Consider the following 21,635-nt stretch of genomic DNA (forward strand, 5'->3'; position numbering starts at 1 on the left):
TTACAGAATTAGCCCCCAAACCTGATTTGCAACACTGAGAATGATACTTAGAGCCCTGATATACCTATGTATATTGTTTAATGATAAATATGTATTACTTGAGAAATCTCTCTCCTCTTCTTGTTGCAAGTTGCAACTGGAAATGCAAAGAGATTGCAGCCCTCACTTGTGCATTATTCAGCATCAAAAGAATGCATGAATATCAGATGTTTTGGGGTGTTTTTTTGAGTTAGAAATATATGAAATTAAAACATTAGGAAGCATCTACCAATATTATTTTCAGAATATGTACAGAGTTTTATTCTTTAAAATTTGACAGCTGACCCATTATTACTATGATCTATTTTCTGTAGTTGCACGGATATGTTAAGTTGTATAATGTAGTCCAATGTGATTGACAGAGCCTGCAAGCAGTGGATATTTTGAATCTGGCACATCTCTCTGTGTTAAACAGTGTTGCACATAAACACTTTTTAGCATGAAAAGCTTTTTTCCCTGAAGGGAAGGAGGAGGGTATGAATGGCTTTTAATCCATAAGCTCGCAGATCTTGCAACACACAGACAGACAATGTCCTTAGATTTAACAAATCTGTATGACCAGTACCTGGCAGAAAATGCTTTTAAAAATAAACAAAGAAAAAAGGCAGTTGTCAGTTGTTTGGCAGTAGGATAATGCTTTTCAAGTACCTATTATTTTCCTTTCACTCATTCCTGGTGGGTCATTCCATCATATGATTGACTACTTGTTAAATCTAGTCTATCCAGTAAGAATTTTCTTTCTGGTGCCTTCTTCAGGCACTGCCTACTTACCTTTTTGATTTCTTTCTTTAATCTGTGAATAAACTTTTCCTAGCCTTTTTAACTGGCATACCTCAGATATTTATACTCTCCTCTTGACTGAGCTTATGAATTTGCTTGGTTCAATCTTTCCCTGTTGAAGAATCTCTACGGTCTTTTCATTTCTTGCTTGTTTTGCCCCAGACCAACACAATGCTCAACATCTGATGGCAAAGACAACCACTAATGAAAGTAGCCTTTAAAGTGTGGTCACAAACCCTGGTGAAATCAAAGGTATTGCACATACTAAAACTGACAGCAGAACTTTGCTTGTCTTCTAAAGAATTTGATTGTCCATCTCAGGAGCTACTTTACAGCATATGCTTTTTAGCATTGGTTTGTGTAAACCTACATTGTTCTGGTTGAATTACAGTCAAATTGCAGTAGATGCACAACTTTTCCCCAAACAGAAAGGAACTTTCTTTAAATCTACACATCATACAGCTTTCACTACTCTGGAGAAAGTGCTTAACAAGTAGACACTAACAGAGGACCTGTGCTATGGGACTAACGTATTTTACTTTCTCAATACATTCTAATTTATGGAATATTTAAGGTCAAATGTCAAGTGATAAACAAAATGACCCAATTTAATAGTTTAGTGTTTTGCTCAATAGATGATTTCAAAACCAGCCTTAATAATGTTACCATTGTGAACCCCATTAAAATCCAGTTTATTGGAAATACAGTAAATTATACAACCAAACATTTAAGAGGCATTACTTCTCTCTCCTTCCCATAATGGAGGAATTCAGGAGTGACATTGGAGAAGCTGGAGGAGTTCAGTCAGAAATAGTACATGGGCTAGTAGTTCTGAACCACATGCATGTATGTATAAATGTGTGTTTACACACATATATGTGTTAATACACATATAAATACATATATGCTACTAATTACGTAATACTACTTCAGAGTACTTTTTTGCTCTGCTTATAGAAAGCCTTTCTGTGATCCTTAGTTAAAAAGGTCCACAACTTGCATCTTTTCTATTTTGAAGGGCATAGTTTTCTGGCTGGATTGCTTTGTGGTAGGAATAAAATATTTGTCTTCATTCCTTGCTGCAAACTTTGCAGCACGCCATGAGTATGCTGGTTAATAAGGAGAGTTTATGTTGGTCTTCATTACTAAATAATTATTTCAATTGCATGGCTTGTAACAGTGGGAAATGCACGATGTTTGCATGCCAAACCTGTATATATTTATTATGAAAGCAATATTGACCTACATTGAAATAAAAAGTTAAGATGTAAGAGAAAACTTACTCAAAGAATGCAGGCTGCTGTTAAATTGCTACAGCATCAAATATAAAGGGCATAATGCCATTCATCACTTCATTGTTGTAGGGGTTACAGTTTTTATGTAGCTTAGCTGCTCTGTTTTCACACTTGCAGATTTTTACGTGCCTTTGAAATACCATTTCTCACATATATACATCCCCAAACAACCCACAGCAGTGGGATGGCATTGCTGTTTACTCTAGGTAAAGTGCTTTACTCGGTGAAATGCAATTTGCATTAGTCTCCTAAAAAAGTATAAACTGCCCTAATATGTGAAAATATGCAATTTTTTTTAACTATTATCAGCGTTTTGGTACCAGCACAGCTCTGAGAGTTCTGAGAACCAAGTTCCCTGTATCCCCTCTGTTCCTGTGAGCCAGTAGAGGAAGCACGAAATACTGTCCATGTCTAGCATCTGCTAGACATTAGCAAATTCTAGCTTTAGCTGATATTTCAACACTGTCATTAGAGCCTGATCTGGAAGATGCTATTCCTCAAAGACTTTGTGATGAACACTGTTTGCTAATCCAAATTCTTAGAGTCAATTTTTAGCTTTTGCACCACACAATTTGATTAGCAGGATCTTCCACATGGAATTCAGGGATATTGGTCTGCAGCCAGTCATGCAAAGTCCACCCAGGGTCATAAAAGCTATGGAAAAAAATGGCACTCTTTTAAGTAAAAAAGAGTAATTTGATGACCCAGACAGGCTATTCCTCGTTAAGATTTGTTAGCACCTTGGAAGCTTAGTTTTCACACAAGAAGAATAACAAATTAAGACATTTACTTATTATGTCAGTGTCCTGCTGACACTGGGGTGAAAGGAGGCACCCACAATGAATTTTGCACTGTCTCTTGACAAAAAGTAAGTATTTGACCCAAGCATCATGCAAAATATTCCTATTTTCCTCTTTGTACCTGAAATACCAGCACAGGACTATTTCAGACCCTTACATAAGGTTCCCATAATGCTGGTGGCATAAGTGACATCAGGTTTTAAAGCATAAAAGGCACCTCATCTAGGCTCAGAAATGTCAGTAGTAATTACAAACTTAGTTTTCAAGTATAATCAATTCTTTATTTATGGTGTGAAATGTTTTTTACCCTTTTGAACTTTTACTATTCTAAGCCAAGCAATATTGTTGGCATGTTCCTTTAAAAATAATTGCTTCTGGACAGAGAAATTGAATGTCAAGTTCCAACTTGATGTAAATTAAATGGGTTATATTAATAGTCTGGCCCGTGGTAGAAGTGAGTGTTTCGATTCTGGGTTTGACTTCAGGACATGACCTCTTGATCACACAGGTCAGCACAGATGGGAAATATTGGAGAGGTACCCTAGGTTGACATGGGGAAGAAAGTGTCTAGTACTGATGTATCACAAACTGTCTGATCCATTAAACAGAAGCAATGTCAGACTCCACAGAGAATAAAGCTTAGTTGTCATAGGTCATTATGCTCTTCAAAAAAAGAGTTGGAAGGAAAATCACAATGATGGAAATCCTCAGGGCTGTCATATACACATAATCTTCTAAACCTCCCTGAATTAATGCTGCCAAGCCTATATACAGGGGGGGATGGAGTAAAGAACCCAAATATTCTTAACTTCTACAGTACAATTATGTGTCATATTTCCCATCTGTAGCTGTTATAAAGAATTATTTAACAACATTCAGCATTTTAAATTTAAATGCAGGACATCTATACAACTGAGACTCTCACACATATACGATCATGTCTTAAAAATTCCATCCATGAGAGCAATCACATTTGCAAGGTCAGGCAATACACAGTTCTTCAAGGGGAAGGAACAGGTGAATTGGGAAGAAGTTCATATATCTCTTTTTCTTGAAGGCTATCTCCTGCCTTTAAAATTGGCTTTCATTTCAACTTCTGAACAACCCAAATTCCCCATGACAGATTTTCCAATCTCTTAAATCACTTTCACAGCCTTTTTCTGGACCTGCTCCAGTATGTCTGCTTCTTTCTTGTACCTGGGTGGCCCAGACACAGACTTGGTGTGGTCTCACTGGTGCTGAGCAGAGGTGAGGAGTCACCTCTCTCAACCTGCTGGCAACATGATTCCTAACACAGGCCAGGAGGCTGCTGGCCCTCCTTGCTGCCAGGGCACATTGCTGCCTCATACCCAGCCTGTTCAGAGCATGGCAAAGCTGCTTTCCAGCCAGCTGGACCCCACCATGTACTGGTGGATGGACTTAATTGTGCCCAAGTGCAGGACTTGGTGAATCCCTTTGCAGAATTTCATGAGGTTCCTGAAGATTGCCTGTTTCTCCAGCCTGCTGAGGTCCCTCTGAATGGCAGTGCAAACTCTCTGGTGCGTAAGGAACTCTTTCTAATTTTGTATACACATATATACAATTCCCATTTTAATTGATAATAAATTTAAAAAAATCACTTTAACGCTTTTGTTGGATTGGATTCAGGAGTTTTACAGTCTGATGGCAATAATTACCATTGATGAGTCCCAGGTCTAAGGTCTTCTCAAGGACATAAAGAGTATGTTTGGGTTTTGAGTAATAAAAATAAGCTGATAAAGTGAGAACCAAAACTAATTTTATATGATATACTCCATAAAAGCTCTTACATTAATTGTTCCCTGTAGCATCTAGCTCTTAATTATTCATTCTTTGCTAATAAGAGGAAAAATTGATAAAGTCTAGTATTTTTACATCTGCTCATTTGCACTGTTTGAAATAAACTCTGAGGTGACTCTGAGGCACAACCTGCTTCTGTTTAGTACTTAGACTAATTTTTTCAGGTACAAGGAGAATTTCAAAGAAGTTAAGCTAGCCTTTTACTGATGACCCGGGTGCTGATCCCTTCAAAAATATTTGAATTAACTTAGAAAAAGGACTTCTGCTGACTGGGTAAGGAGAACCAGATTAAGGAAGGCACGCTCCTTCCCTGGCTGACAATGAACTTTGCACTTTCAGTGAGCAGTCTTGGAGAGAAGAAAAAACCCTAGTATGAACAGCTAATTTATGCTGATAATTAACTGCTAGAAGTAGATTTGGTAGATCTGACTCAGATTGCTCTCCCACCGCTGTAACTCTTCGAGTCTGGCTGTGCTAACAACATGACACTAATACAGAGAATCATAATGATCAATACAATTATGGCTGTAGTCTTTGTCCTGTGGGCACTATTTTTTCTTAACAAAGAGGGTTCAGAATCTGTTATTAGGCCTGTTTGTGAGGCCAAAACATTATGGTAAATCACTACCTATCATACCAAATAAAGAAAACTATTTAAATGCTGTACTGTGAATATGTCTGCACAGGTACAGAAGTTAACTGTAACATATAAAGATATAGAAAAACTAGATTTAATCTAGCTAAATCACATTCCTATACTATCATCTAGGAAATCCCCTAAAAGACAGGCAGCAGACCATGTAAAGCACACACAGCCTTAGCTGAAGTCCATGCTGTGCCATTTCCACTGGGACTGTTAGGTGACCCAGTAAAAATGAAGCTAGTTTGTGTCTCAAGCTTCCCAGCTTCAAGATGAGTTGGGCATATGAAACCTTGAATAAACAAAGCCATCACTGAGATGAGTTTTCACACTACAAAAGGACTAACACTGAAGGGAATGAGGGAAATGAACCCTGCTGCTGAAGTGAAAACAGGTATGATCTCCTGCCATTACCATTCATATGGAACTGGAATAAAAGATCCCAGTCCAAAGTCCAGGGTCTTCTGCATCTACATCTGCTCTACAAGTCACAGCTATTTACACAGAGAAGAAAACACACACCATGTAGAGTAATTGCCTTAAAAAGAAGGGAAAAAAAAGAGTGGATAGTTCATGGTAAAAGGCTTGTTTTTTCCTATATTTGAAGTGATAATAAATTATGTAGAAATATATACTGTAGGAATGGAGAAATGTAATTATACATAGCATAGATACAGATCATATCCATGCTTTTTATACAGTTATGCTATGCAGAGCTCAAAATACACAGAGCATAAACATGTTATGTGCATTCACACATTCATGTTTTATATTTTTCTATTGTCAGGTCTCCATTTTCAATTAAGCTCTATAGGGTCTATTAAAACTATGATTTTCTGGCCTACTGGCTTTTTCAGTTTGTTTCAATAAGGACTGACAATGAAGTTATGTAAATACAGTCACTTTTGCATGTTGTGGAGATTCACATTACTTATAGTAAAATGAGAAAATCTTGCAAATGACTGAAATTTTTCAAAGCACCATTTCCAGGGCAGAAGCTGTTTCACACTAGACAGCACAGTGGCTGTGCTTGCCTAACTCAGTTAAAACAAATAGAAAACAGCCAACGAGAGACAGGGCAGAAAGTCCCTTTTAGGGGAGACTAGACACAGCGTACATTTCTCAGTGGAAGTGTTCATCAACAACAGCCACTCTTTTAAAGCCCTTAAGTGTTTGTAGAGTGGAAAATTAATTTGTTTTCTAATTCCAAAGTGAATCATATGCTCCAAACAGATTTTCAAGTCAATGAAACATGACCTTGTATGATCTAATTAAACAACTCAAAGGTATTAGTTGTTTTAAGATCCCTCTGGATATACTTCAGTTCAAATGCACACACATCATCTGTATGTACAAGCTCATAAATCTACAAAAAATGCAAATCAGATCATTAATGCTTTGAATTTGACAGTCTTGCCACAGTTTTCTAAAAGGTAAAACATGAAAAATTCCTGAATTATATATACTATTTTTACAACTTACAGAGCGCACACATGCCCCTCCCCCCCCCCCGGAAAACAGAACACCAAATATCTTTCTTTGACTTTTAAATATCTGGTCCATAATCAGGTACAAAATAACAAATTTTCTTAAACCTGCTATTACAATTTCTTCTCTGGATGATGTCCTGACCCTTTGAGTGGAGCACTGGACCAGATGATAACCTTTGAAGGTCTTTTTAAATCTAAGTTTTTCTATGATTCTCTCTTAATTCTCTGTTTTATGAATTGACTTCTCTGCTCCAGTGCATATGACTATTTAGTTACCAAAAAAATCCTCCAAAACTATGACTGCTTTTTTTCTAATTTTTATCCAATCTTTTGTCTTTGGAATTGCTGCCATGGTCTACTTTCTCTCAGATCTCTATGTAGACCTTATCTATGAGGTGCAGTCTTTCTTAGCATCCCTCACATGTCCTATATAGATTAATGGCCATAACCATACACTCTCTCTCCTCTTACTACCCATAAATGCCCATGTGTCTAACAAGAATGCTGTCTGAAATGCCAACACAAGTATCTTTGGGGGTACCATTGATTTCTATACTTTTATTTCCTTTTCTCTATTCACATCTTCCTCTACTTTTTCATCTCTTTAGTCTCCAAAATCTTACCTACTCTTTTCTTAATAGTATCCTTCATAGATCATGCTTTTCGACTTTAACCTGTCACACCCTGTAAATGTGCTCTCCCTCTTCTCATCTACCCTTCCTGTCTCATATCAACAACATGGCCAGAGCTACAACATGTTTGTGCCACCAGAAAACCCACTCAAGAAGGATACTGCCTGGGAAAACTGGGCTGCCACCATTTTATTTTCTTCCCTACCTCCATCAGTCAAATGCAACAGCAGCTGCCTCTTTACCCGTATATAAAGCCAACTCCAGGAGTAGGGAAATGAAAGGAAAATGAGCGCCATGCAGGGACATATTTCTTCAACGAGGTTTTCCTTTACTCCAGATTCAGACCCTAATCCTACAATTGGATCCACATGGCTGGCAGTGTAAATTGAAATATAGGATGAAGGTGTAGGCTACAAGCAGCAGTTTTGCTGTGCTGCCCTTCTAGGACACGGCCCCTCGCCATTGCCAGGCTGTGTGTGCCTGACCTCTCCTGCGGCTTTGCCTACGGTGCACTCACAGAGCAGGCTCTGGAAGGGGCTGGCTTGTCCACTCAGGAGCTGAAGCCAAGCTGAACTCAGCAGGCTGTTTCCAATATTTATAAAATAAAATAAACACACCAGATCTCACTAAACAACTAATCACCTACAGCATGTACATGATTTTCATCTTTTTTTTTTCCCCCTCAAATGAAAACTATTTTAGGTGTGACAAAACATGTGAAACAAGTGGAAAAACATTTCCAAGTACTTTTGCTCTCAGAAAACCTTTAATGATTGAAGAGATTAAGGGACTGGGGTTTTTTACTACTTTAAAAAAATCCATTTTTACTGAAAATTCAACCTAGTCTATGAAGCTTCAGGCCAGCAACATTTAAAAAGATTGAATTACAGCATGCCATTCTGAATGTAGCACGTTATGAATTCTATATACCTCAACTAGAATGACATATTTAATGATTAAGCCAAGCCACTCAACTTTATTTCTATTTTAATTTTTTTTCCTAGCCAGTATTAACTTTATACATACATTTGAAATAGCAAGAGGAAAAATAGTAGAATAGTGAATTTGTCTGCAATAGGAATAACTAACAAGGTCTTACAGCTTCACAGAATTAGAGTTCTGTGTGAAACATATCATGTGCCAATTAGCCCTATGTTAACAAATGCTTATTATCCCACTTTTTAAAAGTATCCCATTTTCCATGTGCTCCAGCTCTGCCCTATATTATGTCCTTCATTTTACACAGGCCTTTTCTGCTAAGACAGCAACAGAAATTGCCATACAAGATCAGATCACTGGTCACATTAAGTTCAGTATTGAATGTAAGCCAGTTCTTTACTGAATAAAAATAGGAAAAAAAAAATCCATTTAAATACCCCTCACTTGCTCTACACTGATATACATAAGAGTAAAGCCTCCTTCCTGACCTCCATGGTGACTGATTTATGCCCAGAAGGATGGGTTTTAATTATGATGACACAGAGATGGTCAATTTATTTCCTTGCGCTTACTCACTCCTGAACGTGCACTTCCTCCTTTCAGCAAAGAGTAATTATCTCTTTGCAATTATCTGCACAGATGTGGCAAAGTTAGAATTTTTGTGATTGTCTGCTAAGACCTGGGGCCCTGAAGAATATGTGCTCTGCCAGATCTTTCCCCTGGCCTTGGGATTAATGAGACCCTTGAAAAGAGTTGTTTGCGCCTGGGGTAGGATTTTGTAACAGACATTTCCAAAACTGTAAAATATAGGTGAGAGAGCATTATTGCAAACTCTTTGACTTCCATAAAGTATATTCTGAAGGGCGTGCTACAATCTGAGTTTCTCCAAGGTTTTCTCCTGCTTGCATTTGATACCTTTATGTGCATAGATGCCTATCCTATACGTGCAAGTAGAGTTTGACATATATATAGCTTAGTTGCTGGGAGTCGTTTTATTCAAGGAAGGCATAGAAACATGGAAAAAATAGAATTGGAAGGGACTGACATGCAGGTATTATTTGGACTATGTGTCTAAGATAGGATCTGCTGGTTCATGTCTCACTGCACTTTTTCCTCTAACCAATTTTTAAGGATCCAAAATAGACCTTATGGCTCCCAGCAGGCATCTTATGTGAAGGTTTTTTTGTCTTATTATCATTAGAAATCCTGAAGTGTGACCTGGATGTTCTTTGTGCAGGGCCAAACCTGTGACTTTTTCATTTGTTTACTGTGGTCTCAGGGAACAGTGTGCTCTCTTTTTTACACTGAAAAACTGTTACCGTGTCCCATTTCCTCTGCTTGTGCTTCAACTGAACAGCCCTACTTTTTTAACCTCTCCTCAGAAGCCATATTTTCAAGACCTGTGATAATTCCTGAACTCTTCCCAATTGATCCAAATCTTCCTTGCAGTGCAGAACTAAAAATGAACTCGGTGTTCCTGCCATAGCATGACTGATTGCTGGTTATTCCGGCCTGAGACTATAGAAACTGAGTGAGCCCTTTCAAAATTGAATACAATATTTTTCAGACCATTTCTCCAATTTCTTATGTTCAGCTATAAAGGTAATTTTGTCCTTGACACAATCAAAAGTTTCTCTTAACCCTGTTTTATCAGATAACTTAATAAGCAAGCTTTCTAAGCCAACATCCAGATCTTTTATGAAAACACCAACCAGAGCAAACCCTGGACAATCCCAAACCATAATCAATAGAGCCTTCCAGTTTGACAGGGAACCTCTGACAATTACTTTCTGGTCAGGATTACACACGTTTTTTACCCACTTTATGGTGGTTTCATGTAGATTTTTCTCCTTGGTTTGTATATGAAAATGTCATTAGAGACTATATCAAACCCTTACTGTAATTAGAGTGGCTGTTCCTGACAGGTTTGTTCAAAATACCCACAGTGGTTCTGACACGGCTTCAGGCATTTGCTAAATTCCCTGCTATGAAGTTCCTCTGTCTCAGAGTGCCATCAGCCCCACGTTGTCACCAAGCTGTAATAACATATGTCTATCCCCACCTGTTGACTGTTTGTATGTTCATAATCTTACCTCAGTCATATTATCAAGGTCATATTGCAAAAGGACTGACAATTACTGAGAGCCTCCAAATTTTTCTTCTTATATTCAAAATAAAATGCATATTAAATGTCAAGCTGTAGCACAACACATCTGATAAGCACTACTAATCAAGTGCATACACACTAATTTATCAGTATGAACTTTGTTTAAAGCTTCCTTACTTACCTTTCAAAGAGTCTGGATGACATCCTTATCCCATGGTATTTGAAAGTATTATAGGAAAAATGCCTGTGTCACGGGCTGGAAGAAGCAGCAGTTTTCTGAGCATCTCCGTTAAAGCAATTGTGAACTGTAGATTTAAGGAATCCAAAATTGTATTCTATGTATGAGTCTTTTGGTCAACCTAAGAACAAATTTGACACAAGGTGAGGAATTTCCTAATTAATGAATAAACGAGATAAGGGAAAAGAAGAACTTGATAAATATATGTGCCAAAAATAATGTCTGCTGCTAAATTTTTTCACAGAAATAAGTAGTTAAGTCTCCTGAACTTTATTTTCCTCTAAATTTGGTCCAAATTAAAATGTCTTGCTCAAGATCTGAAGGAAAAAAAATGCTTTGGTAAATTATTTTTTTCCTGTCTTTAGCACACTAAAAAAATCTAGAGACATAGACTTCTGACAGGTAAAGAGAGCAAATGGAACAAAAATATTTTATAAAATAAAGAAACAGGATCAAATTTTAGATCTTTTCAATCTGCTTATTGAGATGTACAGTTTCTCTGAATGACAGTGACCAGAGTTGATCTGGATTAACAAACCCCTTGAAAGAAAAAAGGTCTTAATAAACAACACGTTGTAGAACAACAAAATGTGACAAATTTCTTTCAAATGTATCCTAAAAATATGCCTTTCTAGGAAACACAAAGTTTAGTGTGAGCACACTTGGAGAACATACTGAAAAAGAATCTAAATAGGATACATATCTATTGTGTAAGCAGTTTAATGAGACTTACTTTAAGCCTTGTTGATCTGGCTTGGGCAAAATACACCATCAGACCACATCAGCAGGTACAGAAGTGGAGCAAGCTAATCCTGGAAAGGAAGCCTTTATACTAAGAACTGTTGTGAATTTTACAGAAACTTAGACTGTGGACTCCTTAAGTGCTAAACAATCTTTTTCTTCTGGAAATTTTCCTGCGGAAAAAGATGGGTGCCACTAGGATACAAGTTTACATCATTTTAATGACAATGTTTACAGGTAAATATTTACTTTCTGTGAATTTTTTGTTAAATTGTAAGTGCACTTAGACTGTATTGAATGTGTAGCATCTATCCAGGTTTTATGCCTGTACTTGCTTGATATTTATTTAGTGTCAGGGAGCTGGAAAGGCAAAAGATTTCTAACCAAAGGTGTGTATCAAAAGTGTAATTTGGATAATACTTTTATAATTGTTTAATCAAAATGAAAATTAGTGGTGTTTGGCAGAATTATTCTTGAATAATTGCTTTTGTCATCTTGCTTCTGCAGGAAACCTTTGCTGCTAAATTTGAAACAGAGAGTTTAATTAAGAGGTTAACAGGTAGAAAATAGGCACCATATAGTAATAATGTGTAAATGAAAAAAGGAGACAGATGAGTAATATCATAAAACTGAGTCAAAGCAACTGTTTCATCTCTGTTTTGAATAAAACTTCACAGGCTGGAAAAGAAACCATCCATAAAAATATGACAAAAATATTCACATTATCTGAAGTTTTAGGTCAGTGTGTAATATATTTAGAAGAGAAAACACTGAATGATTCTACTTTACTTTTTGCTTTAAAAACACAAATATGCTTAGCTGAGCTAATGCATGTAACCACTGAAAAGAAACACTTACATTTACTTTTGGTATGTCTTACATCTTTTGAGAACACTTTTTTTTACATGCTAACTTCTCCAACCTGAGCTATTTGAACTGCTTATACAGTTCTATAAATATTGACTAATCCTTTTATCTAGAGTGCTTTTCTCTTGAGTGACAGTGGTCTTTGCTCATACAGCAATTGCCAGATGACAAGCAATATCAACACTGCTTGCAAGAACAGCTGATTTATTTATTTTTGATATGAAAAAAAATCATGTATTATTTGTCTTTTGGTGTGACCTATATTTGTGTTTGTGCTAATCTTACTATGAAATAGTAAGCCTAATATATATAAAGTGTATACATTTGTGTATATATATACACAACCTGATAAAAAATTACTTTGCAACATATTTTTAGTATCATTATTTAAAAAATAAGCACTGAAAGGCTTCTGAAATTACATGCATTTAAGTGGTTCCGTGAGAGTCACTGCATTTAATTATTCATTCATAATATTGACTTTGTATAGGCAAGGAATACACTAATAATAATAATAAGTGTACCTCCTCATAAAGCCCATTTTATTTCTTTATTGGACATTGATTTTTTTTTTGGTCAAATTTGTTATCTAAATTTAAAAATAGAAATATATATTATTTCCAAAAGAATTTAGCATTCTCATGAAATAAATTAATTCATTTTATATCTAATCTGATGAGGTAGAGAAAAACACAGACACTAAAACATTATTGTAAAGTTGGATTCAGTTTATGCATCTGTATAATCCTTTCCAGAGGCAAGTAACTATTCCAAAGTGTGACTCAGATCACAAGTTACAAAGCAAAGGGGATATCTGGCAGGTGCCATGGGATAATAAACTAATACACAGAGAGTCATCAAACATTACTGAAAATGCAACAGCTAAGGACCTAGCCATTCACTATGCTGATTTTTTTATGAAATGTTTAATAGGGCATCTTAGTCTATAAATCCTTAAGCACAGTCTGTCCACTCCGAAGCTCTATGACAAGGCTAAGTACAACCCTGATCCAACTGCTCGTAGGCTGGACTACTTTTTATCTCTGACACAAAAGCCCAAAGAAACCTGCATTTTTACAGCCATCATATTAAGACTGAGTCGTATAAAAGACCTGAGGACACATTGTCCTCAATGTCAAAGCAGAGAAGGGAGCAATATCAGGCAGGAGATGTACTAAAACATTGACCAAAATGGGAAACAGCTCACAGTAACTTCACTTTTCATATAGTAGAATAGCAAAAGCAGGACAAGTCGCTAACATTGAAATTGCCACAAACTGGACAAAGCAGACATTGTTCTGGCCCCCAGTCAAAACGGTTTGGGAAGTGCACTTCACTTTGAGGAAGTCAGAGCCAATAGTCATATTTCTGCCAGATGCCACTACACATTAAGGTATACATAGACATCTCACATTGGAATAAAGATGAGCCTGGCTGGAAAACAGAGAGAGGCTGCTGCTGTAAAACCTCACTGCCAGACCAGGGAGACAGCACTAGCTGTGTTTGATAACATGAAGCTTCAAGTGGAAAGTCTTCTAATTGAAGCCTGGTAAGTGAGCTGATCATGCTTTTATGTACATGCTATGACCACTTCACTCTGGCTAATCTTTTAAACAAATCTCACCCAATTCTCAGTTCCCTTCTGGCTCTCCTGTAACGTACCACTCTCCAAGATGGGTCCAGTTACAATTGTGATTGAGTAAAGTGGACAGGCAAGGAATTAGCCCAAATAACTACACTTATCTACTGCTATTTGAAGCAATTCGTTGTGGCTGAGTGCTGCTCTGTAATTTTCCATGAAAAATGGCTGTATTTTGCTGTAAGGATAAAGCTTGATGTGAATTTGTACATAAAGCTAGGTGTGGTGCCTGGTACACCTAGCTGCAACTCTGAGTCTCAGCATATCTCATTATCTGCTTTATGGGCCCCAGTTTTGCTGTTGGGATGGATGAAATTTTATCTATTTACTTTGTGCTGATGATACTAGTTTTAAAACTAACTGCAAAGTATTTCTTTTTTTCTCTAAAATAACTATGAAGGGAAGTGGAAATACTAAGAGCTGCCCTTAGCATGAGTTATCAAAAAAGTATTTGGATATTTTGACTGCTTCAAAGAGAGATAAGGAACAGATTTTCCCTGATCCATTGCATACATATCAGTCACTTGATTGCTCAAGGGAGAAGTTACTGTAATTACCACTTACTGATGAACAACAGTGCAGAGGGGTAAACAGATTAGTTTTACAAGAGGAACAGATTTGTTTTTCTTTGTGAAATGTGATCCAGCAGACCTACTTAGGTCACATCTATCAAATTACAGAGTAGTTGAGATGAGGAGCTCTCCTTTCACCAGATATACCAGAAGCCAAACATTATATGGAAGAAGAAATATGAGTCTGTATTGCCAATCTTCTACAGAAGTGCTCCCATCACCGATCAAACTCTTAGACACTTGAAAAAAATATTCCTTTCATCTTTTCTTACTTTATATTATGTATAAAGGAGAGGTTAAAAAGCTCCACCGCAGATACATGATACCGGGAATATTCTGCTTGGACATACAGGTTCCAACTCCTCTAACAGCTTTTCTCAGACCCTCACATCCCAAGTGAACTCTCCTCAACCAAGAGCATGGCTGACAGAGCAGAAGTTACTGCTGTCTTATATTTGGAAGATCTGAGATCTGTGGGTCATTTGTTAGCAACTGCAGTACTCACCTAACCCTGAAATGTGGCTCCTGCCCACTCAATGTGGGTGGGGTACATCTTACCCAGGCCATCAGTAGGTTTAAGCTCTTTGGATTTCTTATTAACACACTGTGCATCTCCCTGCTCACACTGGGAATTTTGTTCTTCAGACAGCCAGCTGGCTGTACATACATTTACAGCATGTTCACCCACTTTTCAGTCTGACCCACCATATCATATATCACTTGTAAGTCCTGTGACTCTCGCTTGAAGACTGTTGCTCCAAGTTGTTTCATATGGGACCAGGAATACTAGTCTGTAATTCCTATACTGTTTGAACAAACATGAAAAAGAGGGAAAGACCAGCAGATCATACTCCAGCTCATCAGCATACTATATAATGGATAGGAATTAAGCAACAATTCTTGGTTTTTTGTATGTGATAAACAATTCAGTTCCTCACAAAGCATTCTAAATTTCTACCTCAGGAAATGTGGGAAACAATTTCTTGATCGCATCTGATGATGTCTATCTTAATTTCATCACATTATCCATATCAAAACTGTCCATTTGTTTGGTTCTTTTCTCCAAAGTGTGATTATCAATAAGGTGTTTATATAATACTCTGCACAAGGAAACCATGACAAATGAATGTAATTTTATATTTAACAGATGTTATACTTGTCAGACAATCATCTATTTTATCAAGGCATTCCCGTCTAATAAAAGATAATTTAATAAAACACATGTTATTAAAAGAGTTATTTTGGGCTTCAGTTATTCAAACCAGAATGCCTCATTCTTTGTTTATTCTTCAGGTACTCACTGTGATGAAGACATCAATGAATGTTACATGAACCCTTGCCAAAATGGTGGAATCTGTGAGAATTTTCCTGGGAATTACACTTGCCATTGCCCACCTGCAGACAAAGAAGGGATTTTTTATGGTGGCTGGAACTGTACAGAAGTTCTTCATGGTTGTACTGACCATCAATGCCAAAACAACGGAATCTGCATCCCACATTTAAAAAATGGCCAACACGGATTCAGCTGCATATGCTCACCTGGGTATACTGGAATACACTGTGAAACCATAACCACGTTTTCTTTTCAAGGAAACAGTTTCCTTTTGTTGAAGAATCCCCTGACCCATAAAAAGGATTTTTTCTATAATATAAACCTGAGGTTTCAAACTGTGCAACCCACAGCTTTTCTGTTTTACCGAGGGGAGAAAAGTACATTTGCGAAGCTGGAGTTACTGAATGGCTACTTACACTTGTCCGTGCAAGTCAATAATCAGCCACAGGCCCTTTTGCATATTCCACATAATGTCAGTGATGGAGAATGGCATTCAGTGGAGGTAACCTTGGCAAGAGCTGTTATTCTAAATTTGCTTGACAGCTCTTGTGTAGAATCCTGTCTCAATAAAACATCTGCTAAGATAGATAGCAATCCTGTGATGCTTGCATTTCAGAGCACGTTTCTGGGCGGCTTACCAGTGGGGAACGTTAGCAGCAACTCTCTGCCTAACACCTATAACATACATTCTGCACCTTCATTTGTAGGCTGTCTTCAGGATATTGAAATAGACTTGAATGTTATTACTCCAGAGAATGTATCATCTGAGTCATCTTTAAATGTCAGGATAGGATGTGCTAAAAAGGACTGGTGTGACACCCACCCTTGTCAGAACAGGGGACGCTGCACCAACCTGTGGCTGAGCTACCACTGCGACTGCTACCGGCCGTACACAGGGCCAGACTGTGCAACAGGTAAGGGAGTGCTGCTGGTATTTGTGTTTTAAGTGAGTGCTGAAACTGTTTACCTGGTGATGAAATGGTATGACCCTTAGGATCTCCGGAGCTTACTGTCAACTGGTAAGAAAGTGCAAGAGGTTAGCAGTAGCACACCTTTGCTATTCTCTAGTTATTTTCTTGGGAAGGTTGGTTTTCAGCCTGACGAAAAAAGTCAGGCTAAAGTGGTGGATTCCACTCATCTTGTTTTAAAATCTTTCTAGTGGTCTTAGCACTCCATAAACTCCGAAAAACTGTAGTTCACTGGAGGTTATCCATGCTGAGTAAAATTTAGAAAGCAACCAAGTCAATTGGAGTTTAAGACTTATTTTCAAAGCATTCTTTGAAAATTTTATCCTCAAGCTCTCTAGGCTTTTATAAAGAGACTCATTTAAGGCAACGACAGGCAAGCAAAAGTACTGCAAGTTAAAAAAAGAGAGATTCCAATTTTAAAAAATTAATGAGATTATACTATTAGCTTAATCTGATTAGCCCAAGCAGCAGGCAGAGCTTCAGTGGCTGGAGACAGGGGCCATTCATCTCTCAGTTGTCCTAAGACAGTGCTGGACAATCGCTAGCGCAGGCAGCAATTCCCAGGGAGCTGAACGGGGACCAGAGGGAAACATGTCCCTGTGTGAGGGAACAGAAGAGCACACCTCAGCAAACAGCCTCTGTGGCAGTGATGGGTAGGAATACGAAAGCTGTAGATGCCTGTAGCACCTTCCCTGCTACAGATGATCTTTCCAAGTGCAGGCTGAGGCAAAGTGGAAGGACAACAGGAGGTCCCTGCCCAACTCTCAGCTATACTGCATCTGGTGGGTGAAGCCCTCTGGAGCTGTAAACACAGCAACTCTCAGGAACATTCTGGGGTGAACTCCGCAATTCTTCCTCAGATAAAGTTTTAGGAATTTCAAACAAGCGGTTTTGTTTAGGAAAACTGTACAGGACTCTTCCATGCAGCGCCCTTGCTGCTGTCCCCTTACTAACCATCCACACATGGTCAACAGGGCAATGTTTAGGGAGCAGGAAATACATACGTACATACACGTATACATACATACGTATATTTATGTAGATATGTTTGCCAAGTGGGCTGGAAAAAATTAAGCACAACAGCAGTGCCATGGTCAGATTGGAACGGACAGATCCTAAACTGGTGTAAACTGGCATGGCTGCAGTGCCGCCAGGGAAGCTACATTGATTTACATCAGCTCAACAACTGGCCTCAGGGGCTTATTGAATGCATTGCTGCAGAAAGCTGTGGCTCCAAATACATTTCAAAATGTTTAAATACAATTTCATTTTGTATGCTATACCTAATACTTATCAATACCTTTCAATAGTTTTTCTTTTTGGCTTTATTGCAAAATGACAAAGTCTGAGAGGTAATTGTAACAGACTTCTTTGAAGTCTAGCTGTAATTTATCCAAAGATTTGGAAGGCAACTTTGCAGTATAGGACAACATCTGGTGAATATGTTTGCCTCCTTATATGAAGCAAAATTAAAACCAGTCAGGGCCAGGAGTGGCTTATACTGGCATTAGAACTGTTGAGAATGGTTAGAAAGCAATGCCTTTTTTTTTTTCCTGCTGACCACAATATTCCTTGCTAATCATGGCACTGTGCCATTTTGATACATAGGTTCTAGATATATGCCATATTTAAAAGACTGTGGCAGGTTTCTTAAAAGGCAGAGTGGGAGAGACTTGTGGTAAAGGATAACATAAGAAATGTTGGTGTCATTCTGAAGAAAAGTTGCTGCCAAGTATTTAATTGACAAGAGGCAATATTTTCTCTACATATACAAAATAACAAACAGATGTTGACTCATTTTGATCAGCATCCAGATGTTGTGACCCAAGAGGTTAATATTGACCAAGGTGATTCATCCCATCAAACAGATCAGATTGATGATATATGTGTATATTTATAAATAGAGAGAAATGTAACAAAGCCATTGTAAACACGAAATACCTTTTCAAAGATTAATGGTTCTTTCTAATATTGCAGTTGTGGAATCCTCATTCCAGCAGAAATTTTCTTTTTACCCTCATGAAAAAGTGTTTCAGTCTCTGGTACCCCCTTACAGAGAACATATAACTTAAACTGACTTAATGCCTCAAAACACCAATTTCAACACGTATTTATTTCTACATAGAAGAGTTTAATAAGTAGATGTAGATACATAGGAAATGTTATTAACAGAAATAAACTAGTTCAAATTTAATTATGAAATTGTCTGTTTAGAAACAAGTTAGGATTTATTCCTGTTGCTAAATAATATGATCATACCACATGGTAGTGCAGTGTGGTCATTAAGGGTCTGTTGGGGCTTCACAGTCCGTCCCTATTTTCATTGGGTTTTTAATGTAGTCATAATAAAAAGTAGTGCTGCAGGCAGAAAGTTTGCCTATGAGATCTCACTCTAGGAGTTTTACTGCACAACAGAGGACTGAATCTTTAGCTATGTGAGCATTTAAAAACAAAAGCTTGGTTTATTCTTTCTATGAATTTGATATATTAAAAATAGCTCTTGAAATTGCTTAGGCAGGAAGTCTATAATATTGAGGACAAGATCACAAAACTTACAGTGCAAAAATAGAAACACTTTGTTGTTTTTTAAGGAGATGATTCATCAGAATAAAATACAGTTTTGGCTACGTATTTTGTATCCTTACAAGTCTGAAAATCATTACTGAAAATAAGGAGTAAGGGAGAGAGACAGATGGTTTTGGTTTAATCATTTTAATTGATAAGCATAAAATAAAGAAAGTTCACTTGATGTAGGATCATTTTTCCACCATGACACCACAGCACGATGGGCAATCACAGGACTTAGCAGGATTCATAACTGGATAAAAGTTGATGTATATGAGCATATCTTGAGCCCCAGGAACAAAAAGTCTGGCAGAGAACTGGGGAGCCCGTGCAGCACCACGTAGGTGCCCTATTTATGCAAGAAGGGTTTGACGATCAGCTTTCTGCAGTTGGAATCTGTGCAAAAAATATCACAAAATTCCAGAATTACGGTAACTTCCATGGTCATCAGAGGATCAAAGCAGCTAGGTTCTTTCCAAAATGATCTTTCTGAGGACCAATCCAGAAACTATAGAAATCTGTCCTTGTTTAACCACTTGAAAACACAGCATTACACAGCACATGATAAAGGGGAAAAATATGCCCAGTAATATAACATCTGGTCCTGTACAGGGGCTTAATGCTATGGCCATGGAGGCCAACACGAATTTTCAAATAGAAGCTATTTACAGCTGGATCAAATCTCTGTTCATCCATAAATACAAGCACATCTTACTACCATACATAAACATTACTATAAGTAGTCATTTGATTGTTGCATTGGCCCCCTTGTTGCTTAGCCCTAACTATTTTATTTTTCTTCCTTTTTTTTTTCCCCCTCCCATATCTCCAACCTCAAGAGTACATTCCAGGCCGGTTTGGATCTGAGGACTCCTCAAGCTATGCTGCTTTTTCCATTGATGCCACTCAGAATGAGAACTTCATCATATCAATGTTTGTCCGAACACGCAAGTCTTCTGGCTTGTTACTGGCTTTGAGAAACAGTACTTACCTCTACATACAAGTCTATTTGGAAGGTGGGAAACTCACAATGTCAGCTCTAAATTCCATTAAGTTATTAGGAAAACACTTTGTGAACGATGGAAACTTTTACTTAATAACATTAAAAATAGAACCAAATAAGATGGAATTGTTCCAGTCCTCTCACTACATAGGCTTTATATCTACTCCACTACTAACCATCCAAAGTAAGGATATTCTTTACATTGGAGGCCTACCAGACAACAAAGAAACTGATAGAAATGGCAGGTATTTCAAAGGCTGTATCCAAGATGTAAGAGTGAATAACCAGCCGCTGGAATTCTTTCCCATCACCAATCCACCGAATTCTCTTATCAACCGAACCCTTATTAATGTCACCCAAGGCTGCACTGGTGACAACCTCTGCAAGGTAAGAACGACATTTTTCAGAGCATTTTCACATATTTATAATGGGAAATTTATTTTATTTTTTTTTATGTTTCCACACATTATTTGATTATAATGACATCCTAGGAAAACAAGTGAAAATGCTAAAAGGAGCAGATTTTGTTGAGTGATGCTACATATGATCAATATCATCAGGAAAATGTATATGCATAGGGGAGAATTAAACTATTTTAAGGTTGAAATACTGTTTTTCACCAATTATTAAACACACTGTGCTGTCATAGTACTCGTCTTTATCAGTTTCCATCTGAAATAAACAGAAAACTCCTTTTTGCCAAACAATCCCCCATCCCTAGAGTTGGGAGGCCACCAAACTTTATTCATACTTAGGTTATCTCTTCTCTTTCCCCATAGTCCAACCCTTGCCACAACGGTGGTGTGTGCTATTCAATCTGGGATGACTTCACTTGCACATGCCCCCCCAACACAGTGGGGAAGGCATGCGAGGAAGTTAAGTGGTGTGAGCTTGGGCCCTGTCCTCATGAAGCACAATGCCAGCTGGTGCACCAAGGATTTGAATGTAGGTACATTTCAGTTATTCCAATCATATTTGGAGATCAGCAAAATTTTCATCAGCATTGCCTTGAAACTAAATATTCACTGCCTCTGAAGTTCATTCAAATGTTATTTCTGTATTAAAATAATAACTATGTCAATTTTAAGTAAGGTTAATGGGAAGAGTCTGCCCTACCAAGCCCAGAAATTGTCAGACCGACACCCTGACTCAGACACTAATGTTTACAG

General features: G+C 37.6%; 1 protein-coding gene across 2 annotated transcripts in view; it reads left to right on the forward strand.

Annotated features, from left to right (window-relative positions):
- CRB1 (crumbs cell polarity complex component 1) overlaps window positions 1-21,635 on the forward strand; it is a 97,211-nt gene that overhangs the window by 43,523 nt on the left and 32,053 nt on the right. For both annotated transcript variants that reach the window (XM_027671941.1, XM_027671942.1), the window contains exons 6-8: window positions 15,891-16,844; window positions 20,303-20,853; window positions 21,246-21,411. In XM_027671941.1, the coding sequence (XP_027527742.1) occupies window positions 15,891-16,844; window positions 20,303-20,853; window positions 21,246-21,411 (1,671 nt within the window). The remainder of the gene's footprint in view (window positions 1-15,890; window positions 16,845-20,302; window positions 20,854-21,245; window positions 21,412-21,635) is intronic.

This window comes from Neopelma chrysocephalum, unplaced genomic scaffold (genome assembly GCF_003984885.1).
Source record: "Neopelma chrysocephalum unplaced genomic scaffold, ASM398488v2 Primary Assembly neopelma1_97222, whole genome shotgun sequence".
NCBI classification, from domain to species: Eukaryota; Metazoa; Chordata; class Aves; order Passeriformes; family Pipridae; genus Neopelma; species Neopelma chrysocephalum.